The sequence below is a fragment of the Falco punctatus genome (assembly GCF_963210335.1).
Source record: "Falco punctatus genome assembly, chromosome: 1".
In the NCBI taxonomy this organism is placed as follows: domain Eukaryota; kingdom Metazoa; phylum Chordata; class Aves; order Falconiformes; family Falconidae; genus Falco; species Falco punctatus.
In genome coordinates, this window is record NC_137580.1 from 98,321,827 (window position 1) to 98,348,682 (window position 26,856).

General features: G+C 41.0%; 2 protein-coding genes across 4 annotated transcripts in view; both read left to right on the forward strand.

Moving 5' to 3' along the window:
• Positions 1-18,585, forward strand: part of GLT1D1 (glycosyltransferase 1 domain containing 1) — a 61,753-nt gene extending 43,168 nt beyond the window's left edge. For all 3 annotated transcript variants that reach the window (XM_080405830.1, XM_080405832.1, XM_080405831.1), the window contains 4 exons: positions 1,240-1,283; positions 2,796-2,916; positions 10,089-10,187; positions 17,104-18,585. In XM_080405830.1, coding sequence (XP_080261956.1) covers positions 1,240-1,283; positions 2,796-2,916; positions 10,089-10,187; positions 17,104-17,250 — 411 coding nt within the window. In that variant the 3' untranslated portion in view covers positions 17,251-18,585. The remainder of the gene's footprint in view (positions 1-1,239; positions 1,284-2,795; positions 2,917-10,088; positions 10,188-17,103) is intronic.
• A 130-nt stretch (positions 18,586-18,715) lies between these two features.
• The window catches only part of KREMEN1 (kringle containing transmembrane protein 1), a 64,842-nt gene continuing 56,701 nt past the window's right edge, over positions 18,716-26,856 (forward strand). Inside the window, exons 1-4 of the mRNA XM_080390524.1 lie at positions 18,716-22,191; positions 24,476-24,680; positions 26,013-26,164; positions 26,658-26,825. Of these exons, the coding sequence (XP_080246650.1) occupies positions 22,125-22,191; positions 24,476-24,680; positions 26,013-26,164; positions 26,658-26,825 (592 nt within the window). The 5' untranslated portion in view covers positions 18,716-22,124. The remainder of the gene's footprint in view (positions 22,192-24,475; positions 24,681-26,012; positions 26,165-26,657; positions 26,826-26,856) is intronic.

Sequence of the window (26,856 nt, forward strand, 5' to 3'; positions counted from 1 at the left end):
TTGATTTTCCCCCTCCTGTTACCAAAAATACTTTCTTAAGGAGTTATGCAAGCCTTTTATTTCTTGCATTCAGTGGGAATTCATTCCTTAGTGCAAGAGTGATTCATTTGACTCTTTTAACTTGTGAAACTGTTTTTATGAAACATGAACATATGAACATCATATGTTCAAAGTAAACAATCATAGTTATAAAATAAATTCTGAGGGTTTTTTCCAAAAGCTTTCTCAAATACTTTGTGAGTGTTATCTGTCTCTTGTGAAAAAGAAAAAAACCAAAGAAAATGAAAATATTAACACCCATTTAAAAAAAAATAAGCCATGTTGTTCCCAATATTTACAACTGCTGCACACTGTGCAAGCTATCATGAATTAATCTAACATAGTCAGCCGTAATAAAAAAGTCTAGTTTTTTTCTTCATGTTTAGTTAAGGATTTCCAAGTTCTGTTTATTTGGCTTAATCATGTTAAATGGCAATAGCAGATGTAGTTAAGCTTTGTAAATAAACCTGCTGAAGTTAATTGTCCAGCTTAGGCAATGTTCTAATAACACGAGCGTGCCTTCATGTTAGATTCTATTTTAGAATTTTGTGTTTATTAGTTTTCAAAAATGTTTCTGGCACTGCAAAACATCTATCTGACTGTCTCAGTTTACAGGCAGATTGCTCCCTCTGTTAACTAAAGCCTGAAAAGTTCCTTTCCTTCCTCACATTACTCACTGCATATGTAGAAGGACAGACAATTGCTTGGCACACGAGTGTGTTGTTCCTCACTTAGACAGTAAGTTGTCAAATCGGTCATTTGAATCATGTTAGACTTAGCAGAATCAGCTGAAAACATTCATTCATGTTAAACAGATCTAGCTCTAATTAGAACCTGCAGCCAGAGGGATGTCAGGGGAGAAGAAACAGAACCTCCCCTTCTGACAGCAGCCCAAAGCTACGCTGCGTTGGAGGAGTCACTCAAAGGTTTAGAGTGGAGTAGGCAATTCGCGCTCTGCTATACTGTGCACCCACCCCCCCAAGCAGGGTATTCTAAGCGTCAATCGCTCACAAGAGCATTTGGCTGAAGAGTCAAATGTGGCCACCAAGCTACAGATCTGTGGTATGATTTTAAAGCTCAGCACATTCATGTATTTAAATATTTCAGTTAAAAATATGCCAAGATTCATTTTTCTTTTCTGGGTATTTCAGAACATGCTATAGCACTGAAGTAGTGTCGTGTGTGTGTATTCCTTTCTAGGTTGATCCACTTTTTACAAGTGAAGTTAAGGAAAAAGTTAAAAGGTAAGAAGTTAATGGTAAGCCTTCTGTCTGCTCCAAATGGAAGCACCTGGCTCTCTGTCTTTTTAAATAGTGTGCGTAACTGCTCTTTTGTATATACTAATGAACATAGATGCACAACCCTCTGTATGACTAACAGATGTGTTCTGATTACTTGGGATGTAACATTCTCAGAGTAAGTATTCTACACATCTTAAATTTTAGAATAACCAGTAGATTGTTTCATGTTTTGCATTGAATCATATCTGATTTAGTGTGATTTGTATTTATTGTTCTTTTGGGGCTTTTCATTTTTTCATCCTGGCTTCTGCAAGCTTTTGTATGCTTGTTGGTGGTGGGTAAGTGAGTAGATGGACAAGATAACCCTGTATAACTTTTTTCTGTCCCTAGTTTATATGCTTCCTGACTGAAGGATATAAATGTTAGAGAAATTAGATTTTTCTATGTGTGTGTCTACAGAATCTAGAACTGTCTGTCTTGAACAGAACAACCATGCTATCTCTGATTGATAATATCTGATAATAAAATTTGCATAAAATATGTTTTGCAATTCCATTTTTGGAGTAAAATACAAAGTTTTTTGTTTTCTATCAGGTTATTAATAGGAAACATGGCACCTGCAATCATATATTTATACTCCGGTTGATATAGTTGTTTATCTCTACGGAGGATGGATGTTACTGCACAATCAGAAAAGCAATGCTTAACAAAGTCTAGTTGACAGGGAGCTGGTCTTACTGTCAAATGCACTTGTATTTCTGACTGGCTTGGTGATCTGATGTTGAGGTTAAAGAGGCAGGAGCAGGCTCAGCAAGCAGAGGAGATGCTGGCTTTTCAATAATGATCACCAGTCTTAAAAATCTCATTCACTTCATCTGAGACTGAACACCTAATTACCCTATTTTTCCACCCTTCATCCTTGATTCAATTGGCCTTGATTAACCTGAGAAAGATGAGGTCAGTAGAAATGTAACCATTCAGAACAGAAGAGCACTTACAGCAAAAGAGGAATCAGAGGAGATCTTGCACAACCACATTCCATCCCCAAAAGCCAGCATCTGAAAAGTCAGCATCTCCTGCAGCTGACCATTCTGATGATCGCACTCCGTTTTCCTAAGTATTTAAACCACATTTATTTTGAATTGTGCATGCATCCTCCCTATATTACACAATTTTTTTGAGGGGAAAATGGCACTCCTATCCATTAACTCAGCTCCTTCATTTATGAGACTGATTGTGGTTAACAGAGCGTGGTGTTAAGTGATGGACTGTACAACTCCAGAAGAGCAGACAATGAAGTGGCAGACAGCAGTGTACACTGTATGGAGTTTATAACTGCATTTATAAACAGAAAGCTAACCAAAACATGGTAAGGTGGCTTGCCCATGAGCAAGCAATTGTTAACATCAGAACGTGCCTGAATTGCTCTGACCACCTTCCATCATTATCCTAAGTTTTATGAAGAATTGTTAAAGCATGTTCTGAGGAGGTGTCCTGTTTGTGTTTTATTTCTAGGGCACCTGGAGTGCATTTATTACAGGAGGTGCCACAGGACGATCTTCATGCTGCTATGAAAAGGTGCTTTGCTGTGGTGAACAGTTCCGTTTCAGAGGGGATGTCTGCAGCAATTCTGGAGGTAATTGCATCTTAGTGGTAAAGTTCTTCAGTGAGGTTACAGTGAATCTGAAATCTCCTTTTATCACTGAAAGTGTGTGTCAACATTTTATGTCCACATTTCAAAGCTAGTGAAGACAAAACTAAAATATTCCTTTTTGCGGGTGTTAGTAATTAAGGTTTTCTTCCTTGAACTGACAGGTTTGTATGCTTTGTCTATTTATTTTTTAAAGGACAGAATGCAATTTTATCAATCCTGTTAAAATAACAATACAAATGTGAGATATAAGAATCATTCTGATCTACTGAGGTTGTTACTGCTCTTGGTTCAATATCCCACCTCCTTACAATGTTGCTAGAATAGACTTTTATTTTTTTTTACATTCTTTCAAAAAACAATCTAAGAGCTGTATTTGGTTATTTAATTCTGAAATGATCAATGAATAAATGACACGCTTAGTTAATTTTTTTGCCATCAGTATTGAAAATTAATAACCAGGTTTATTTCATACCTGTCAAAGTAGAGTGCTGCTTAGCATCAAATGCTTTCTAGTAAAAAAATAAATTTACTTAAAGTGTAAGTTCACTTACACTTTGGTAAAGTGTAAAGGGCAGACACCTTTTACTGTTCCCTTTTTTTTGGTGACTACCGAATGTTGGTTCATGATGATCTCAGAAGATCACAGAAACTATTATATGATTCGTATTAATGTATCTCCTATTTCTGTTTCCAACAAGTAATCACATATTGCATTTCCAGCATGCTTTTCTTCCACACATCTGGAAGTCCTCATAAGTAAGAGCTAAGTGAGCATTGTAAGAATTATGAAATTTAGATGATGGTAAGATAGCGTGTGTATTTCCTTTCTAATATGCCCGTGCTCAGAGGTGGGAGTAGATGCCGTTTCACAGCAGCAGTACTCTGTAAACGACGACTACAGCCTGTGTCATTTCCACACTTAAATCAGTGTGGCAGGCTAGGCAGTCTTGTATGTTCGGACGTTGAATCAGGCGTGTAGCAACACAGTGCACAGCCACAGCTAAGTCACTGACTCAGAGAAGTAACTGTCGCCTCCTCCTCACCACTCACATGTTCCCTTCAGGGCTACTCACATAACAGCTGATCAAATACCAATCTAATTTATTTCCTGAGAGTGTCAGTGAGTTAGGGAGGGAGGAAAAAACGCTGGGGGAAGCAAATCAGAGGCTTAAGAGACGCAGCGTCTGCAACAGAAGTGCGAGTGTGCTTGGCCTGATACAAATTGTCATGCAAACTCATGGCTGACAGGACAATTGGTATAGTTTTCCCCAAAATTTTCCTGTCAGCTTTGAATAGTTAAGAGGCACTTTTCCTTAGCTTTTATCAGGAGAGGGAGCAATCTTGTAAGTTCAGTGTCTTAACAAGTATGTGGTAGCTCAAAGCAAAAAGATAATGCCAGTTTACTTCAGAGGTAATGTTGAGGCTGCTTCAGGAATTATGGTTTTTGCTCTCCTGCTCTGAAGTTACAGTTCTGGCAAGTTTTGAATCTGGTAACTATAACATTGAATCAACAAGGAAAGTTTTTACTTGAGCTCTTCTCTGTGTGGCTGAACTATTCAGCTATATGCTGTCAGGGCTGTTAAACAGTCCAACACCACCCCTAGTGGAAAGCTGCTTCTGGGAGTTTCTACGACACAGTTTTGTTGAGTAATTTATTCCCAATTCATACCCAGACCTGTCAAACAAACAAACAAAAAAGAAGGAACAAAAAGAAAAAAAAGGGGGAATAAAAAAAAACAAGGAAAGAAAAAAAAGCCACCTCCCTCCAACAACTGTTCTCACTGAAAATTACTACAAACACAGAATAGTAGATGCTTCCTGTTATATTTTCTTCTTTCTTTAAGAATTACAAAACTATTCTGGCAAAAGAGCATTCTATGCAAGATTTCTTTCTATAGAGTTGCAACGTTAACTTCTCCATTTTGATGTTTTTCTTACATCAGAAAAAATATTTCTTAGGATGAATCATCAAGAAGTATTACTTTTAATTTTTCATGCTGGACTTATAAAAATACATACATATTTATAAATACATATATGGTAGGTCAGTTAGTATTGCTTTTTACATGTAGCTGTGCACATCATGTCCTAGGCTAGGCTTATGATTGATACATTTAATTCTACTGAAGACGCTACTTTTACTAAAAACAAAGTTAATCAACATTTAATCTACCTTTAAGTCTTAATCTGAGTTTAACCACTAAACATGCTGAAATAAAGTGGCAGTTGACCATAGCAGAAAAATTAAATTCTAATTGCAAGACTTGACCTATAGTGGGCTGTTAACTGTTTCTTTACACATGATAACTTTTTCATAAAAAGAAAAGATTCTGTTATTACATTGTTGGAATAATGTCAAACCTAATAGTCAGGTTTGGTTTGTGTTGATGCATGATCAGTTGTTGAAGATAAAATGCAATTTCAAATATTCCGAAGTGGAATATTTCCTCCTGGAAAATCTGTAACCACCGGTGTAACCCACTTCTTTCCAGCAGCCTCAGTCCTGTACTGCCTTGTTGTTGGCTAGTGGAGGAAAGACAGCCTCATCTCTGACCCGGTAGCTCATAACTTGGAGTTTATCATGGAAGTCACGTAACAGGGATGAGAAGAGCTGGCATGTGTTCAGAAGCCTGAGCGTGCTAGTTCAGGTGCATATTGGTTACAGATTACTGGTGTGAACGGAGATCTTGCATTGTAGGAGGTGAAGTCCGGTGCACATGGCACAGGTGGTGTGACACAACAGCTCCAGTCCCAGCTGAGTCAGGATTTTCTACAAGCAGAATTAGGTCTGTAGTTATTTCTTGAGAAACTACCTGAAGCCTGCCCTTCTTCATACTCAGACCTGTTTGAATTCTTCTTCTAAAGTTATAAGGGGTTTGGCATTGTGTGTCTGTTTACTAGACAGTTGTACAGTGGGATTTGATGACAAGCTTAAAAAACATCCTACTGTAAGATCTCTGTCTCAGAGGAACTGTCCATCTAATAAAGTCAAATCCCTGCTTGAGATGGCCAGCAGTAGGAAGGGCCATCTGTTAAGATCTTGTTAAATTAATGAGGCAGAAAACCAGGTATAAAAATCTTTTGGTCCAGGGCTGGAGATGACATCTTGCTTGAATTTGAAAATGCAGCTTTCCTTCTCTGGAAGGTTCAGCACTTAACAGGGTCATAAATCTGTAAACAGTATTTGAGTATGAGATAAATATATGATAGATAAATATATAATCATATCTATTTCAACCCACCTTAAGGTATGAAAGAACTAGAAGCCATAACTAATTACTTTGTCGTCCACTAGTGAGAGCTCAGAGATTTTGCCATAACTGATCTATTTTCTCTTTGGCATTTGAAGAAAAGAAAACAAGCATTATAACAAGCATTTAAAATACATGTCTTCCTCGAAAAGCTCAAGAGTTCTTCATGTTCCTGGGCATGTGATGCTGAGAAAGGCACTGCTACTGGAGAAGTGTATGTGTTCTTTATATAGTTGGTAAGAAAAGGGTTTTGACTGCAGCACCATTTCATTGGAGTACTTTTTCTGTGCTTTCAAGAGTATTCCAACTGCTGTAAAAATCATTAGATTGTTATGCTTAAATAAAAAAAAGTCCATTAAAAAATGTCATAGAAAAGGCAGATGGCCAGACTCTGTTCTGCTCTAGGGCAAAATCCAGCCTTAGACAACATGTGAAGTGCAGAATATAAGCCATAGCAAACTATAAAACTAAAAACATCAAAATGAAGGGATGTTGTAGAGCAGTAAAACTGAAGAGGGACCCACAAAAAGATGCATAGGCTAGGAGGAAGAAAATGAGGGATAAGCCAGAAGACAAAATAGTAAATAAAACCTGTATTTACTCTATAAGCCTTACACTGCTGATTAGAAATGCTTATTGGGTAACATGCTTCTGCAGCTGAAATTTACACCCTGCATCCTTCTGAAATAGCATTAGACCACATTTTCAGTCAGAATAATGGAACAAAACAGATGGCCAATTGACTAAAACGTTATTTTATGCTATTATTTGTGGAACCTAGGTCAGTAAATTATACATATTTTCAACAATGCAAATGATTCTTCTTACTGCTTAAAAATAGACTAAGTATCTGAATTAAATCCTAAGCCACTTCATGCAGTAATTATTTACAGCTCAATTCTTTTGTTTAAGGCTAGCTCGTATAAAGGCAGCCCCTCATCTTATGTATTTGGCCATCTGTTCTGTCTTTCAGTAGCTATAATTCATTGGTACCTATGTGTTCGGGGACCTAAAAGTTTTCTTGTAGCAGTTACAACCCTCCAACTCTATGAGACAGAACAAATGTCCTTCCCTTTAGAATTCAGAAATTACAGAAAATTACAAACTCAGTGATCAACTTCAATGCATCATCAACTATGTGGCATTCAGGGATAGAAGTGAATGAATATATCTAGAGACAGTTTATTTTTTTTTAAATGTGCATGACAGTCCAATATGAACTGCAGCACAGCAATACCGTGCCAGCCTACGCGACCACACCATTAGGTGCCATCCAACACAGAGCTGCCACAGGCCACCCACACCTCTGATGATCGCCACCGATGTGCAGCCCAGCAGCACAGTGTTCACTGCGTCTGGCATCTGGATTTTGTGTGGGGACAGTGGCACTTCAAACCATGAGTCCTTGGGTGGTTGTGCTGTGTTTTGTGTGTTTTATTCATTCATTCTGTCTTGGTTTGTTTTGTTTGTTTCTTTTGAATGGTTGGTGCATGGACAATCTTTCCCTTGAATGGACAATTTCTTGTTTGGAAAGTAGCCAGACCTGAGATACTCCTACAAGGTGTTTTTTTTAAAAAGAGAAATACAGAGAGGAGAGGAGAGGGCCTTAGGCAGGTGGCGGTGCATGCTGACACACTTCATTGCCTCTTGTCAAGCTCTTGATTTTCAGTTCAGAATTTCAAGTAAAGTATCTTCATTCCCTGTCCATGGAGCAGGTTTGAATGAGGTCAGCAGCCAGCAGACTGCACACGGGCACCTAAGCCTGACAGTCGCAAGGGCTGAAAAAGAGCTGAAGCAGAAATTCTGTCTGTTGGAGATGTTGCTGCTTGCGTGGGACCCCATGTGAGGTCCGTAGCTGGGTAATTAGAGCCAAAAGCAGCTTCCTTATCCTGCAGGGTCAAACCCATCAGGCAGAGTGGGGCACCAGTAGCTCCCATTCCCTGGGTGAACTTTGCAGTTCTATGAGCTTTGCTGTACTGGCAAGTAGATACTGCCATGGTTTTGTAAATCTACCTTTAGAGAACATTTGTTTTGTTTAATACTGAATTCAGAGCAAATAACAAAATAATTTGTGGATGACCGAAACCTGTATTTCCTCTCATCAAAATGACTTCTTTTAATTTTAAAAACAGCTGTTATCTCAGCATTTTTAGACACTTGGATAAATTCAGAAATCTGGTCTGTAGTTTTTATATTTCTCATTTATTTATTCTGGTTTGTGTTCACTTCATTAATCTATTTGTCTGAATTACCTCCAGCTGATTCAGCAGTTTGTGATACAAAGTGTAGAACAGGTTATTTCATTGAGGGTTATTATTATTTTTAGAGCTAACTGCTGTAAAGCAGATGTCCATGCCAGGAGGACTATAGAATTTCTATGTCCAGAGTAAATTCACCTGCAGTGGGTGATATAAACAGTGTTTCTCTTGGATATTTTAAGCTGTTAAGACATGTTGCTAGGTCACAGCAGTCTCTCACTGTTCAAAACAGAACTGGTTCTGTATGTTATCAGCCAGGGTATTTTTGTCTTCAGTTTTGTCCCAACTTTAAAAAAGCATGGTTTTGTCCTTGGAGTTTTGCTTTCTTACATTCACTCTCAAGTGACAGGGAATCAGTATGAAACAGACTGAAGATTTGGGGGGGTGAGTTTCTTTCTCATTTGACATTGTAACAATTGTACAATATGAGTTTTTCAGGCTTTACAGGCAGTGCATCTCAAGGCTTCTGAATTCATCAATAGGAACTGAAGTTTCAGATCAGGATATGCATGAGTAACAGAGCTGAGTGGCCAGGGTTTGCGTGCTAGTTACTCCAAAATCTAAGCCGTATTCTTTAAAGTTACCAGGTGTTAGGTCTCTTGGAAATGGTTTACTAGCTTTGAACAGATGCTGTGCTGTGTCTCTGCTCCTGATTCTGCAGGCAACCTGAATTACTTTCATTGTGAGAGCCCATACTTCCCTTCCTTTTTTTATGTGTATACATACACGCACACATACATATACATACAAATAAATGAATAAATACATCAAGAAACCAGCCCATCATTTAAGTGGAATCAAACTCTACTTCAGATTTATTCATTCATCTCTGAGGTGTCCCATAGCAATAGCTTTGGAGATAATATGTTTTGAAAGTGTAATGTGTTCTGAAAGCATAACCTTTTCTCTCCTCTCCTTGGTATAGTTCAGTCAGAAGCTGCATCACTGCATACTTCCCTGCAGTCCCTGAACACCCAAAGTCCAAGACAGGCTATAGTAACAGATGCTGTCAAAAGAAAAACTCCTTCCAGAGTCCTATGTGACCCGTAGGAATCAGAGCTGAGGAGAAAGAGCCAAGTGATTTCCACGGTCACCCACCTTGTCGTTGAACTGCCCACATCTCTCCAGTTCTGCACGTGTTATAGAAAATCTGTGAAAAAGGTGTTTTAATGGAACAAGAGAACAGATAACTTTGTTGGGGAGAACTGTCTTTTTGTGCTATGAACTAATCTTCTCATCTGTGCACACTAACGGTAGGAGTTACAGTGACAACCGTTGATCTGAACATAAACGTTATCCTCCTCGAGGCTGCCGTAGGTCAGAAGCTTCCAATGGGAAACTAATTGTGTGCTTAGAGGTGGAAAAGAATAAAGGATGAAGCAGCTATCCACTGACTTTCTGGATTGATTGCTTCTGATAATATGTTAAAAGTTACAAGACTAACATAAATATAAACAGACTATTTCAGAGAAGTCCCATGGAGGAGATCACCTTAGACATGGTATTTTTCAACTAAACAATTGGAGAGATGGGAGAGAAGTTTGGTTTGTTGTTTCTGCTTTACGTTTTAAAATTGTCGTCATTAACATCTCAAAATCCCTGAATCCTAATCAACTGTTGTTACCTTTTTTTTATATTCCTCTAGGCAATGGATTTAGATATTCCAGTGCTGGCAAGGAACATTCCTGGGAATGCAGCAATAATAAAACATAAGGAAACAGGATTGCTATTTTCAACCCCCCAGGTAAGAAAACAACAAACCCTTAGCCCTCTCCCTTCCGAAGGTTAGGTGCATTTTCCCTTACCTGTTTGTGTCTGTCGAAAAACTTGGCTTATCCTCTCAGCAGCTTTTCTCAGATTCTCCTAAAAACCTGGGTTAGACTGGGTTTCTTGAAGCTTTGCTGTTCTCACATGAATTTTGCAGTTCTCTAAACCTCTCCCAGGTGTCAGCCGTGCCGAGCGTTTGCCTGGCCGGGGCTGCCCTAGCGCTGCTGTGGGGCTGGGGGGGCTCGGCGCTCACCAGCTGCTTGACTTCTAGGGGTTTTTTAAGATTCCATAAGCAAACTCTGGAAGAAGTGCTATGCCCGTGGCCTGTTTCCCTTCTGCTGCTAACTGGAGTACGCACTCACATTAGACAAGCACTAGCTAACCAGAAGACAGCTATGAGCCTGATGTCTCAGATAATACATTATCTATAATTTCTAGCAGTAAGTGTTAATATAAAGCATTAGTAGGTCCAAGATACTAATCAGTCAGAAAATAATTGATGACTAAAATTAAGTAAATTGTTAGAATGGAGTTTCTGTGAAGATAAGTAAGCATGGGGAGAGAGGGAATTTATTTAATTCCAATATTTAAATGCCAGAAATTTTCATTTTAAATTTAATTTAAATCTGCCCATATTTAAATGCCAAAAATTTTAATTTGAGTATATTTTCCTGCACTATGGCTTTGCTGTTACATATTCATCTATGTTGTGGAAGGTGACTTTCAGACACAGATTCCCTCAGTGTTTTTATCCAACTCAAGATTAAAAACCCCTTACAATTAGTCCATTTTATAATTTTGCAAAGTAGAAAATGTACCATATTTATTTGATTTGGGGAGCATGTGATTAAAGCATCCTATTAGGTTGTGTTTCAGCGAAGTAAATTGTCTCGGTTAGTTTTGGAGGGTTTTTTAATATAAAAGATCTTGTAGCTCATGGTTTGGGTTTTGTTTTGTCTTGGGTTTTTTTTTCCTGGAATATTTAATGTTTCCAGTGGTTTCTACAAAAAAAAATTGTTAACTTCTGGAATTGATTTTGTTGCGGAAGTGTTTTGTCTTCTTGCAGTATCCTTTGGAAATGGGGTACTTCCAGGCTAGTGGAGGCTGAGATGTAAAGCTGGTTTTGCACATGTATTCCCCGCAAAAAGCCCATTGACCTCCACACGCTTCTTCAAAACTTCGAGGATATATGATGATGCTGAACACGGACCGATGGCTCTCCTGATACATTCCGTTGTTTCCCTTAACATGCCGGTTACCTTTGGCTTGGAATTCAAATATGTTATTCATACCAGACCCAATTAACTTCGTCATAGATCGTTGTAAGAAGCCTCTTCTGTGATCTCCAAGCATCCTACATTCCAAGTGTTTATTTGGAATGCAAGATTGATTGAAAATGTGCTGTGTATTTCCTCACTTGCAGGGAAGCGCAAGTGAAGCACAGAAGTAGTCCCGGTGACTCTGTACAAATGGCTGAGGACTTTCTTTTCTATCAGAACTAGAGTCGCAGGCTGTGCATACATCTAGAATGCTCTAATCTTAGTTGATATAAACCCCTTCTGTCCGAGCTCCCTTCTCTGCAATGTGCTGTGCCACAGATCAGAAACCTCCCTATTCTACTGCTGCCGGTTGACCCCCTTTTTGCTTTTTCTCTCTAGAAGTTTTCAAAATATCTTTTAAGCAAAGACAGTAACTTGCATTACTGTATCAGCTGTCATACTCCTCGGTCATATTTGTACTGGAATCACTAATGTTTGTGCAGTTACCCTGTCTTAGAAAGGAAAGCAATATCCCTGCTTTCTCAGTAAAACAGCAGTTGTATCTCATTTAACAAAAGCCCTTTTTATACTTTTATTGGTGTTAAATAATGTATAAACTATCAAAGTTTGCAAATGGGTCAGGAAAATACTTGTTTACAGGGTAATAGTCTAATCACACTGCAGAGCTGTTGAAGAACTTTCTCCTTGCAGAGCTGAGCTCAGGATGCCAACCGCTATCACTCGTGGTTTTAAAGATACACTGACCATTTACTCTTATTCCTTATCTCCCCAAACTATCAAATATCGGTTTTAAACCCCTGTACACAGCCTGTCAGAGGTTGAGAGTTATAATAGGTCAGAGCAATGCAGTTAAGTTAGAACACTTACAGTTTTGAAGTACATGTCATATTTTGCTCGTTGGAAGAAGGAACAGTCAGCCCACTTTGAACGCTGCCTGAGAAGATTCAGTCTGACAATAGGGATTGGAAAACATATGTTCTGGTAAGAATTTTTCTGGGGTTTGTTACTCTGATTGCTTCTATTTTAGGTATCTGGTAAACTGTTTTCTGCTGTAACCACAGTTGCATCAGGTTAGTTAGGGAAAATGCCTTTAATCATACAGAGAGATGCCTTTAATCATACAGAGAGATTAGTACTGTCTGTGGGTGCTTGGCAAAGTCTGTCTCTGTCTTGAAGAATCTGGACCACCCAGGATTAGAAAACGTCAAAGAAATTTTCGTTGCTTAGTGGATCCTATCTGGTTGTGATGATGCAGATGGTATCATAGCTCCAGAGTAGGAAGCAATACTTATTTTCAAGTTGTTACTGATCCGGGGAGGGAAAGCTGTACAATACAGTTTGCTTAGATGTGAGCAATTGTGTCTGGTTTGTGGACTGTCTTATCTTCTGAAAGTTAAACTAGAGGGATATAAATTGATTGTTACACAATGAGATCAGTTTTCAATTGTGAATGCTGTTGGCTTGCTTCTTTTATTCTTGCTGGAGGTGAGCTTTTGTGGAAAGTAGGAAATTTTGTGCATAACTAACCATTTCTGTGTAGGCTGAGGTTTCATGACTGGACATAGTGAAAGCCTTGCCAATCGCTGGAGACAATTCTCAGATGGAAATAGTTAATGTAAAAGTGAAAGCTATGAAACGTTTTGTCCTTGATGCTACATCATCTGTGCACATTACTTTTAAATCGTGGTTTGATCCTGCCACTACTTGAATTTGCAAGTTTATGGAATATTTGACACCGAGTTAATGGGACCTGAAATAAAAAATAAGTAAGAGACAAGAATAGAGCAATAAATAATGCAAAACCAGTTGAAAGGGAAGACACAAAGTTGTTCAGCATTCTAAGTTTCAAAATCATATGTTCAGCATCTAGAAAAGCTCACAGAACGAGCTAAATAAACAGGAGGAGGTAAATAAACTTCAAAGCCAGTAAGAGAAGGGCTGAGCATAAACAGAGGGTTTGTTTTTTTTATTTTATTTCTATTTTATTAAACATTTGAGAGAGACGGACCTAGAGAGACCACAGTTGGCAGAGACAACTTCTGCAGCAGTAAGAGGGAGACGCAGCTCAGCTGAGTACAGGCAGCAGTACATCGAAGGTACATTTGTCTCCTCTGCCAGACATGGGTCAGTGCCATTTTGACCAGAGCTTCAAGCCAGAATATAGCCCAAGATTTTAGAGCTTTGAACCTTGACACCAAATAGACTCATTTGCAATTTTTGGCAGTGCCAGCAATCACTGTTCATGCTCACCTAGAAATAGTGGCCCACTGCCCTACGAAGCACACAGATGGGCCAGCTAACTCCCGAGCTTTGCCTGCCACCGGGCAGATCTGTCGCTGTTCTGAATTTACCTCTGGTGTTTGCCTTCCCTGGGGTGATTCTCTGTTGCTTAAGAATCATGTTCTTTTATCTGCTGAAGCTGGTATAAGGTGCTTTAATTGCAGCCTTACTTGCATTATATAAATAATATATTAACCATGCATCTTATTTTCATCATGCGTGAGCTGTGGCACCAGTGTAGTTCTCGTGGTAATTAAAGGAGTATTCATTCTTTTTACTCGGTGCACTCATTTTCTAGCTTTATCTCCCAGACAGCTGTATTTCTGGGTCTCTGCAAAATATTATACAGAATTTCTTTTAGGTACTATATAGAGAAGCTGAGATTTTCTTTAAAGATCATCAGTCGGTTTACCAGGAGAAAAATATGGATGTTGCTGTTGAAAAATACCGGTGTTTGAAGTGAAGTACTGCCTGTAAAGAGGGCACGTGTGATATCAGTTCTGGATGTACATAAGATGTTCTCCCCTGTTTTTGCTGAGTTTTGGCTGACTGCTGAGGTTTCAACTTTTACACTGTGTTTTTCTGTCACATGTATAGTAATTATAGCCCTCCCTGTACGTGAATAAAAGGCTTATTAGAAATACGGATGTGCCCCAAGTAGTAGGTTAGCATGCATATTACCTCCTTCACTTTGGCTGCTGAAATGCATACCCTTATGTTTGATAATCAGAAAGTATTTTGTGAATTTTGCCCCTCTTTCACTAAAAGCGAAGCTTACTTCACATCTACAGCAAAATATGAGTGTGCACAAATACTTGCAGCATAACAGCTGATAAAGAGACATGTTATCACACCGTTAAGTAGTTTGTATATCATAGGCTTCTAGAAGAGAAAAATATTTGATTTTCTGAAAGAGCTCTGGGTTCTGAGTGTCTGCATTCTGCAAGTGGAAGCCCAAGCCCCAGACACACCACAAAACTACAACTGAGATGCAGGTCAGTAGTAGATAAGGGAGACACCTGAAAAATGAAGTCAGCGCTATCTAAAGCTGAGCATCCAAAACTGAAAACAAGCTAAGCCAGCTGCTCGCAGGGTACGAGGCAAAACCCAGATAAGTCATAGTGAATGTTCCCACTGGCCTCCAGTCACAGTGCAGGTGACTTGTAGGTGGTCACATTTGATTAGTAGAAGGTGTAGGGATAGAGCTGAGAAGTTCTTATTCTCCATCTCCTGGTATTTTTCCATTTGCTTTTTCTCTCTCCTGCAGTTTCTCAACTTTTATGCTTTGGACTCAGTTTGGCATTTTTCCTGAAACCATCCCCAGCATTAAGTACTGTAACTGTGAATAAGGATCTCATTTCTTCTATCATTTATGTGTTTCCAAGTTTTTGTCCTCTATATCCACATTTTAAAAGAATGCTAATAGGACTACCTGTCAAGAAATGTTACATTGCTGCTTCTGTTCTTAGGTAGTTTACATGAATTATTTTTAAACATTACTTTAAATAAAATCCTCCACAGGAGCATAAAATTAAAGTTGGAATGTAGTTCAGTGTGAACAGTATTTATTACTGTGATTATACAGGCAACTGGGTGAAGCCAGCATAAGTCATATAAGACTTCTCCACCTTCCCTGTTCTGTATTCTTGGCGGATACAGAGGAAGGAAAAGGACGTGTCTCTGAAGCTGGAGTAGCTGGAGTGTCTGCAGTGCCTGGTAGGCACAGCCTCAGCTTACTCTCTAGACCAGCCTCACCATCTTCTTTTGGGACAGTCTCAGAGCAGTTGGAAAAACACCCTCCTGGACCCCGTGGCTGCAAGTCAGGCACTGAATACACTAGTCAGCACCTACCTGAATGCAAGGTAGTTGTGGATGGAAGGCAGGCTGGATGCAAAGCAGGTGGCCGTCTTGGCTGTTCCAGATGTCACTCTCAGTGCTGTGTGGACAGAGCAAAGATTACAAGCAGTACTGATTTTCTGTAAAATAGGATGTTATTGTTAATATGCATGTATGAAAATCATCCTTGTTACAAACCTTTCCAGCTGAATTGATGTGCGTCTCTTGAGTATTTAAATTTCACATCAGTGATGTGTATATTGGTAGTTTGTCTTGTCAACAAGAGTCAAAGCAGCGATTATAACATGTTCAGGATGTTTTCACATATCGGTGTTTCCCCGGGGTCACGTTACAGTTATGCATTATGCACAGCCATCACTTGCGTTACAGCAGCAACACTGATTCTGTGGTAACCAAGATTTTTATATCTCTGTATGTATTTATATACATTATGTACTGAGGTTTTCAAGTATAGTTTGCTAGTTAACCTAGGTTGATATGAACCCTGATCTTATTTGTGCTATTTTCTTTTGTGAGTGTGTAAATAATACATCTCCTCCTCGCATCCTTTTTTCCTCCACGTCCCTCTGCACCGCTTTCCACTACCAATTGGGCAGTAATGCGTTATCTTAGTTTTCCGTTGACACAATAGCTATCTGTTTTTCTGAACTGAACGAAGACACTTATTTTCAGAGCTCTGAACACATTTGTAATCAAGCTGAAGTACTGGAAGTTGTCTCTTGGTAGAAAATTAGACCAGCTGCTCAGAACAGATTAGTTTAGACATCGAATCTCCTTTCACATGTTTGAATTTCACAGTGTCTCTTCCCTAGAACTAGAGTGGCAGAAGAACCGGCAAAGGAATACTTGTAATCTGTGAGGTCTAGTATTTTGCCCAGTGAAGTTAAAGGAAATTCATATATGACTTTTCTGCAGAGCTTGCTGAGCTGACACGGCTCTTGTCTGTAAGCACCCTGGCGCAGTTACTCCGAAGAGCTTTTTGCTGCATGCCTGCTCGTATCTTTACACTGTGACTATGTGTATGTAGTGAGTTTTTTAGTCTTACCGTAAAATTAACTAAAGATGTCACAGTAGCAAAGAAATCTAAGTATCGCTGAGCTGAGTTCAAACATCTGATGCCAGTTGTCCTCCATGCAGGAGACAAGGTGAATTATTTAATTTATAACCAGCCTGGTTTTCTAACAGTTGGGTAGGCCAACAATTTTTGTGTCATTAAGTTTGTTGTTCATATATGTCTTAATGCTCTTGGAATTGTCTTTGATATTGTCTTAGTTGGTGGGCTGTGCAAAATATGTAAAATAATTATTTATTGATCGTTCCTTATAACTATGGTACTTGACCTTGAAAAATGAACAGCTTCCTATATTGGCTCACAGTTGAAGTGCTATACTGAAATCAAGATATGGGTACAAGCTATTTCAGTATCGTCAGAACTTCAAGGAACTTTTAATATTATTTTTCTTAATCTTTTTTTAGGAGTTTGTTCTGCTGTCCAAGAGTTTGATGAATGACCCCATTATGGGAAGAGAAATTGCAACAAGGGCCAAAGACTACGTGAAGAAACATCATTCATGGGAAAGTGAAAGAAAAGCCTATCAGGATCTTGTCCTGAGACTCCAGTGAATTGCAAGACTACAGCTGATACCCAGCAGTCTATGTAGAGCACTTCATTGATGGATGTGTAATTAGATTTGGATTTCTCTTGGTTCCTTTTTAGAAGAGATAGTAAGACACATTATTATTCTATTCAAATATACGAACATCACAGGGGTTGCCTGCTACTTCAAACTATCAAATTTATCTAATTTAGCACGCTGTCTTTAGCGTACCAATTAATCACAGACTGGTATCGTTTTGTAAGATCACACAGGAGAAATACACTACTTGAGCAGACACACAGTGTTTGTTGTTCCAAGGCCTCAGAGGGAGGATGGTTTCTTGGACGCAGCGGAGCCCTCCATCACACAGAGCTTACATCATGTTCAGCTCATGTTGCATCGTAACCAAACTGCAGCAGCAGTTTTCTTTCCAGTTGTACCAGTCTGAATGTGATCAGGCATGCAACATGCACATACGTCTTCATAAAGCCAAGATTAGTTACATAGAGTATAAAATTATTAAGATGAACGTTTTCTTAAGATCAGTTGATGAAAGATCAATTATCTACTGACTGCGTAATGATCAGGGGGCCAAAAAGCAGACTGTTGGTGCTTGGGCAAAGTGAGGAGCACAGGGTGTGTTCTGTCCTGCCCTCTGAGTACCTGAACTGGCTGCACAGTCCTGTGCCTGCGTTTTCTCTTAGGTCCTGGGGCTAGAGCAGGAAGGTTGGCACAGCACCCAACGGCGCCGCATGGCTTCGAAGTCCAGAACCACGCAGTGCTGCCCGCAGCAGCGAGATGCGCTTGCAGACACAGATGCTTTGTTACATAAACTACCTCTTAGTTTGCCAGTTTCTTTGGTACCTCAGTGATTTACTTGTTTACTAAAAGATTTATGAGAGCTGTAAAAAGGGACGAAGCAGAGGGAAAAGATATTTTCCATTTACTATGTATTTTGCTGCTGTTCATCCTCAATTTGTGGCTTTCAGGATATATTGTAATACACTGCAGCAGGCTGTTGTAAAGTGAGAGTTACCTGTGCTGGAAGTCCATGCTAATCATTCCTGCCAGCCCAGTCATTACGGACTTATCTTGGAATCCATAATTGGTCATCAAAGGACTTATATAGAAGAAAAAGAAGGTTATATTTTTAACTATTTATTAGGAAAGTCTGTTTTGTATAGGCTTGATCCCACCCCCAGTGAGAACCAGTGAGATGTTTTCGATTGATTTGAATGGCTGTTGTGTCAGACTTCTCTTTGTAATAATGCAGTTTACTGTGTATTTTAAGCTTTCCTCTTTATTCTTGATGATTTGCAACTGTTGAGACAGTAAACAAGAAAGTAATTTGAATGTCATATCTTGACTTCTCCAGAATTTTCCCCCCTTTTATTGTAATGGGCTTCTGCTCAGCATTGCCTTCGATAACACAGTCCTCAAGGGTAAACTGGCCTGATCTGAAATCCAAGACCTGCCGCACTCCCTTTTGAGCAAATTTTTCCTAAATATTTCTGGCGTGCCCTTTGACATGCCGGGTTGTAAGTACATCTGCACTAATTCTCAGCTTAAAGATCAACATCTACCGCTGAACAGTTTCTACATCTGCAACCGGATCAGCCTGTTTGGGTTTTCTTTCCCTGCTGTCTCAGGAGGAACCATATTTCTTTGGACAACTCTGTTACCAGTGAGGCCTCTCATGGCATTGCACTGTCTCTTGGCCACAGCAAGCAATCTGCTAAAGGAGGAACGCCTACAACGTGGATTTTCAGCATGACATATGTGGTATGGGACACCTTATAGACCATTTATAGCTAACTAAGCTGGCTTCAGGGAGTTCTGTTCCTCTCAGATCTCACATCTTCTCTGCCACTGTATCTCTGCTTGTTTGGCTTTGATCCTTAGCCATTCCCCCACCCCCTTCCTATAGTATTGTTTGTCTTCTGAGAAATACGGATTATTAAAAACAAGCAAATACATAACGTGGGATAGAGGTCTAAGCATTGAGCTAATGGGTAATGACTAGAAAGCTTTTTCTAAAGCTTGATACATTAATTGCCAAGCTTCAAGTAACTAGATACACTGATCTGGAATCTCCTCTATTTCCAACAAAACAAAACATGTTCAAGTGAGAAATTCTGCTACACCCACAGCATGTCATTAACATATGATTTTTCAGGCTGTATTTAATCTATATATATGAAATCTGCATCTGGGAAACAGCATGCTCATTTGCATGTGATAACCATACCAGAAGCACAAACAACACTTCTGCAGTATATGCATTAAGAAGAAAAAGAAAAAAAAAAGAACAACCAAAATGGTAGTGAGATCAGCCTCACGACTATTCAGTCATCAAATGAGGCAGCGTTCATCGATCGAGGGCGTTCAGCTTTGATGTCATTTATCACACAGGTTTGTGTTCTGCAACATGAATCCTGTCTATTAAGGCTAAAAGGTTGGGGCAACAACCGCTGAGGAATTTTGTCGCAATGAATTGCTATTGAATTTATGTTTTCAATTTCATCCAGTCTTACGTTCCAGGCCCATAAATATTCAATGAGTCTTGCAAGTCCTTGTAAAGAAAATATTGGACCCATGCAAGCAATTTTAGGTATAATTATCTTTCAAGAAACTTCACTCAAATGACTTTATATTTAAAACTAATCCTTTTGTTGTCCTGCAGACCTAATTATAGTATTTATCTTCCCCCTTCAAAGCCCCGTTTCTTACTCTTGCAGCTTTTTAAGCAAGGCACACCTCAATGAGATACAGATACAGCTCCAAAAATAGCACTTGTTCTGTTCGCAGGAAAAACCTGCGCTGTGCATTTAGCCTGTAGCTCATTCTGTGTTTCAAGACCTTGAAATGTACTGTTAATTAATCCAACTAAATGCATTTTATTTTGCAATTATTTCTGCCATTGAATCCACAGGAGCGGAATGAAAGCAGTGGACCTGCACAATGGGGACTACTGTGCTGTTTCCTGTCTTGGCACAATTACTTCAGAAGTAGAGACAGTTTGGTAGTGTGGGGCAAACCCAGCTAGAGCCTGTGGTGTGTGGAATGAGAGCTTCTTAAATAAGGATTTCGTTTTAATTAGCCCTAAAGAATACATAATCCAATTTTTAGAGTTAGTCTCTGCATTCCTGTTACAGACCTAACCAGTCTATTTCCTATGAACACTGATTCTGAGTTACATCTTCCCATTTTTTTCTGGTCCTAGGCAAAAAGACTTGGCTGAAACCAGCAAGGATTTACCAGCTCCCACCTCCGCAGTGTTGGCTCTGCTGTCCTCCCCCGCCAGCAGGGCCAGCACTGCGCTCCCTGCCCCTGCCCCTGCCCTGCTGTGGAGAGCGTTAACAGGCAGCTGCCCTTACCCCTTGCAGAGGGTCTCGGTAGGAAGCAGCGGGGTCTTTGCTCACACAAACTTCGTCAGATTCTTGTCCTTTGCCAGTAGCACAGGCAGCAGCTGGCTCTGAGCACCGGCCTCTGGACTCCAAGCAGGCTGTGCCGAGCTAGCTTACCCCGGCAATGACCAGAGTGGACTGTACCGTGCGTCTGGAGGGACATCGTGTGGGCTGACAGAACGGGGGAAAGGATTTAGATATATAGCTCTAAGGATTTAAGAAAGCAAAAGTTGAACTTCTTCATGATAAGGAGAGCCGAGCACTGGAACGGAGGAACCAGGGTTGTGCAGTCTTCATCTTCGTCCTTGGAGGTTTTCAAGGCTGGACTGGGTAAAACCCTGAGATGCCTGGTCTGAGCTCACAGCTAAACCTGCTTTCAGCAGGAGTTTGGACAAGAACAACCTCCTGAAGTCCCTTCTGACCTGAATTATTTTGTGATCCTGTACCTCATACTCCCATTTTTTCCTGAAGTTGGGCCCACTGCTGCTGTTTGCTTATCCTCCTCTTTACCTGAATGCCTTTCAAATAAGCAATATGCCCCTAATTATTTTTTGACCGCTGGTCCCAGTTTCACCACATCTATACCAAAAGTATAGGCAATCGCGGCCTTATATGATTCCACGGATATAGCTATCTAGGTCTGAATAGCTTGCTTCCCAAAACTCCTGTGTCATTATTCTGGACTCCACACTGACCTTCATTCTTCTACCCAGCTATAATCAAGTGCAAGGAAGTTCTTATCTTATGCACTGATATACTACACACCGCATCGGTGAAGTGTGCCTTGCATTCTTTCCACATCCCCTAAAACCCGTCCATCATAAAGTTCCTGCTGTGCACTTGAAACAGGTAGTTACACCATAGCTGCTACCACCTCAGCTCTGCTCCCCTTCCTTGCCAGAATATCCTTGTGCTTCTGCTGGAAGGCTTCTGCAGTCCCTTTCGTTGCTCCCACACCGTGCTACTGCGTGCAGTTACACCTTCCTCAGAACGTCTTTTTACTTCTCGTTTACAACCCTCATGCCAGCACACAGTGTGCAGTAAACATGCCTTCTTAATGTCTCGTTATCTCTGAAACAAAACTGTACTGTCAGCATCTGCTCTTTATCGTTCTTCTTACTGATAACTGGGTTTAGTTTCTCCAATAAAATTAAAACATACACCTTGTGACGGTGACCCTGTGGTCTTGAACTTTGGAGCAGAAATGCTTGTAAAAATGGCACACATCTCCTTCCATTTCAGAAAAGCCTAACTATTATAATAATGTGTAGTTCTACTGGCTACCTCCCCCACCCCCTCCGTCGTTTCCTGAATTGGAGGTGACCTCTGAAAAGGAGCATCCCCTTCCATTCGTTTTGCTTCAGTAATTCACAACAAACCTTTGAACACTGAGCATCTTGTTTATTTCCGGACACGTGTTTCTATAAAGAGCTTTCCCCAAGCAGGCACAAAGGCTATCACAGCCGGCCATCCTGCATCAGCTGGACTAAATATGAAATTCCTTGGCATAGATGTTGCTTTCTTCACTCTCTTCACCCTCATTGCTCTTTGGAATGCAGGTGAGTGACTTTCAGAAATTTTGCTGCTCTTACCTGCAAATTTTTTTGATTTCTGAACTTCAGAGCATGCACCTTGGGAAGGAGTTACTGGTACGATTTTCACAAGCTAAAGCGAAGCCACACAGGGTGGCTCTTACTGGCACCGGGTCATTTGCAGCCCCTTCCTCTGTAATTTCCCGTGGGACAGTGGATCTCTCCTGTAAGTAAACAACCAACCTGGAGAATGCAGTAAATATATTTAAAGACACAGAAGAACTTTCTAACTCCCCATATTGAACAAGCATTTCTGCCTCCATCACAGGCAAGTTTTCTGGTATAGAATGACAGCTGACTTTTATTTCTGACTCGCTGCCGTTCCTGTTCTTTCCTGCCACACACCCACACGTATTATCCCAGGATAAAGGAGGAAGGCCAGCAGAGAGAGAAAAACAGCTTTTACTACCTTTTCCTTTCCTTGACCTCTCCATCCTACCAAAAAAACTGAACAGCCCTCCCTGTCGTCGTCCCCCCTGCACACAAAACAACGCTCGGTGCCGTTTCCCCCTGGCTTTGACAGAAGCTGACATACCTGGAGCTGCAGGCGATCGATCGCTCCTCAGCCCCCTGAGGGGTGACTGTAAATTGCAAATTCTTTCTTCTCTCCTAGCCTGGTCCACACATTGTTAACGGCTGTTGAGGAGCTGGTAAACCCAGCGGCTGGTGGGTAGCTCCCAGTCCCCTAGCTCAGAGCTGCTGTATGCACAGCCTCAGGAAATTCCTCCCATCCCAGTCCCGCAGATGTGGACACTCCTGCTCCTGTTGGTGGCCCGGCCAGCACGGAGGCAGATACGTAGATAGGGCACCCACCCCGCCAGCCGCACGTGCTGACGCCGAGCAGCGCTTCCACGCGCAGCCAAATAAACACGGGCAGCACTTCCGTGACCCTGCGTACCACCCGGCTCTTCTCCTCTCCAGCTGTTCATGATGGAAGGTCGCTAGCAAAAACACAAGCACACCCTTTCCCTCCAGAATCACAGACCCCCACACCCACAGGTACCCTGCATGCTAGTGTAGGCTTTAAATCTGCCTGTCAGCTAAGCCCAGATCCAGGGCCCCCTACGCAGTCTCCAGCTCAGACCCTGGGTCTTTCCAAGCGTGTGTCTCCTATGGACTGGCTAGTTCCTCCTGAAGTTCCCTTATGACTGCAACATGTGCACGCACACAGCCCGGAGAACACGAGGCGATGCAGGGAACAGCAACAGGATTTTGAGTATGGCTGTGGTGGTTAGGTGCAGGGCTTGGTCAGAGAAACAGACTGACCAGCAGCTTGTTCACGTGTGATGGCTCCTGTTGTGTTCCCTTCTCCCCACCTCCCCATCCTTGTTCTTCACCATCCACCTTGACCCCTCTTTTCTTTTCGCTTGTGTCCTCCCAAATAAGCAACCCTCCCCTAATTACTTTTTCATGATTGGTCCTAATTTTGCTACATCCATGTCCAAATTTAGAATTTCTGATACTTACCTAGGTCACCTCAGCATGGCATGGTGTTATGGATATAGTGCCCCAGGGAGCATTGCCCTGGCAAGATTCCATTCCCCCAAAGGTCCTCGCTTGGTCATCTCACTTAACTCTCTCTTAACTGTTTGTGAAACCAAGCTGCTCCTCGCAATGTTACTGTAACGTGTCACCTTCTCACTCTCCTATTTGGGTTGAGCCATTTTTCACGTCACGTCCAGCAGTTACTCATGGTCTGTCCGGCAAGACCTCGGCCAAGAGCCTAGCCATCTCCCTGTGAGCCTACTCATCTCAGCAGCTACCTTGCCAAGGTTAGACTCAAATAAAATGCACAAAAGTAAGATGCCTCAGTAGCTTTTCATAATCTCACGTTGGAGCTAATGTTAGCTTTCCGTTCATCCAAGAGCACTGGCTTTCCACTGTCGCTGACTCCTGTGTAGGGTTGCCAGTGACAGGACCCCATTCTGGGTTGCTGAAGACCCACTCTCAGAAATAAATACAATTAGTAACACTCACCAAGGGGCTGCTCTGGAGGTTTATCTTTCTATTAGATGTAAAAATACCCATGGAGTAGGTGAAACCATGTCCTGGCTGGGGCGTAAATAAGTGTATTTTTCTGTTCAAAATGAAGCAACCTTAATATGTAGCTTTCACCCCAATACATTCCTAAACTAACATAACCAGCCTGCTTTGTTTACGGTAGTGCTTTAGATGATGTACTTCTGCTTCAGAGAACATCTATAAGGGTTCAATAACTTTGCTGACTATTTTTTTTCCTTCCTTTAACCAGGAGCTCAAGACTCTTGCGCATACCGATGTGGGGAGCTCCTTGGTACCTGTTCTTGCCAAGCGACGTGCCAGTCCTTGGGGGTTTGCTGTCCTGATTATAAAGAATTTTGCCTTCAGATTTCTCCATACTCAGGATCTCTGATGGGAGGCAAAGACTTCTCAATTGAAAATACAGCTTTTAATGCCTCTTCTGTGATAACGTGCAGGTGGGCCATGATTTTATATTCCTCTGCCAAAGGGAGGTGAACCTTTCTAATCCCACTTTCTGACAATAGGTAATTGCCACAAAACAAGACTAGACTATATTGGACTGAAAACTTGCTTTGTAAAGTTGTCAGAATCCTGAAACACACAAAGGTTCTGTTGACCCTCACCCCCAAAGGTGCGCGTTGTCCGTGTTTCTGCACGGGATCATTTAATTTAGGTCAAGTTACTGAGCAATATGATCATGACCCTGCTAGTTCATCCCTTAACATAGCAAAACAGTGACTTCTAAAAGAGCTTGTTGTCAATATTTTTTTAGCATTTTGTGAAAAAGAAGTATTCACTTCTTAATCTGAATGAGAAAGCAATGAGAAAGAAATGTAGGTAGGACGGCTTATCTTTTTCCTGTAAGACAAAGCTGTGGATCCTAAGCGTGTACATGTGTCACACATGCAATACAGACAGTACACTGAATTTTACTGACCCCCATGCCCTGAAATTCTTTCCACAGAAGGTCCTGAGTGAGATCCTGGAGGCCTTCCCATCTAGATAGCAGTACCTGAAAAGTTTTTTAGTTCTTCATTGGGAAAACTTTTGACCTAGGCATTCATACTGTAGAACACAACTGTGTACTTTTGAGTTACATGCACAGTTGCGTTAGCGTAGCCAGTACAGCCATCAGTGCAGCCCAGCAAAGGCACACCTTGCTGGCAGGCTGCAGCTCCCGACGGTACCTGGGGAAATGATGCAGTCATCATACATCCACTCTGAAGAGTCACGGGTGGGATTATACTGTAGCACACTGGGCAAGAGCCCTAACTGGGAGCAGATGGTTAAATAACGAGAAATGATTTCTGAGTTAATCTCTGCAACAGAAATTCTAGAACAGCATGAAATTACTTGTGTTGCATTCACTGGGCTTACAGGCAAAAAACCCCACAAACCCAGAAATTTGCTTTGCCTGCATGTCACGGTCAGTGTCAGCCACCCTGTAATCCTATTCATCCTGTAACATCACCTTTGTCTTCCTGGCTGTCCCTTTGTTATTTGTGGCTATTTTATCATGCCCCTCCTCCCCCAGTAATTAAATAGTAAATCTAAGGCTTGCCAATTGCTGTGTATTTGTGCCATGCGCAGCACAATCCGCACCGGTGTAAGAAGCACAAAGTACACACGGGGATTTTTCAGTTGATTTTCACTGCTACAAGCAAAACAGCCATGGGACTTGGAAGGGTCTACACAAGGCACAAGGCTGCTTAATGAAACACAACTGAGACATTCAGAATTTTCCTTCTCTCAATGGTGACACTGAAAAGTGTTTTCAACATCAACAGGTTCAAGCAGAAAATCAAAACCAGTGGCTATGTTGCTAAGGATGGAAAAGCCCACTGCATCTCCCCATTGCTGTACGAGACTGGTTTCATCCCTTTTGACGTTTCTGCAGATGATGGGCTGATGTTTCCATACTCTGGAACTTGGTTATCAGGTTACTCACCTAAATCTACAGTATCCCTCTCTATATTCGTGCTCCGTGGATGCAAGGTTATATAAGCTTTTCCTTCTTGATCACTTTTCTTCTTCTTTAACAGGCTGTTTGACCTCAGAAAAGTCATTCTTGCTGCCCTTGTGTTAATTTGTTTTGAGAGATGAACTTCCACAGCAGTTGTGTTCTGCTGCTATAGAGCAGCAGCAGCAGCATTAACTCATTAAAGGTCCTGCTTACCAATGAGGCTGACCAAGACAGTTCCCTTTTGTAGCTACTTCTGTTGGAAAATAACTGCATCGTAGTGGTATAATTTAAGGACTACAGACAGTAGTAAGGGTTGCGTTCTCTCAGCTTCAGCTTTTTATATCATGCATCCTGTTAGTAAACATGCACAGGGGAAGTGCTGCTAAGTCTTAAATAATATAGTGACAACTTTCCAGAGCTATGCAAAGCAGAAATGTCATTAATCCTGTTTTTCTGTTCTGCGGTGCAGTACATCACAACAAAGTTTCAGATGCAGAAAAATGCACGTTGGTAAACGAGACAAAATGGCAGTACTATGGCACCCCCAACACTGACGGGAACTTAACTCTTACCTGGACGCAGCAGACACTTGCAACAACCCACGTCAACATAGAAGTCTGGGGATACCAGGAAACAGGTAAAGGGACGTTTTTCCTACCTGCACACAG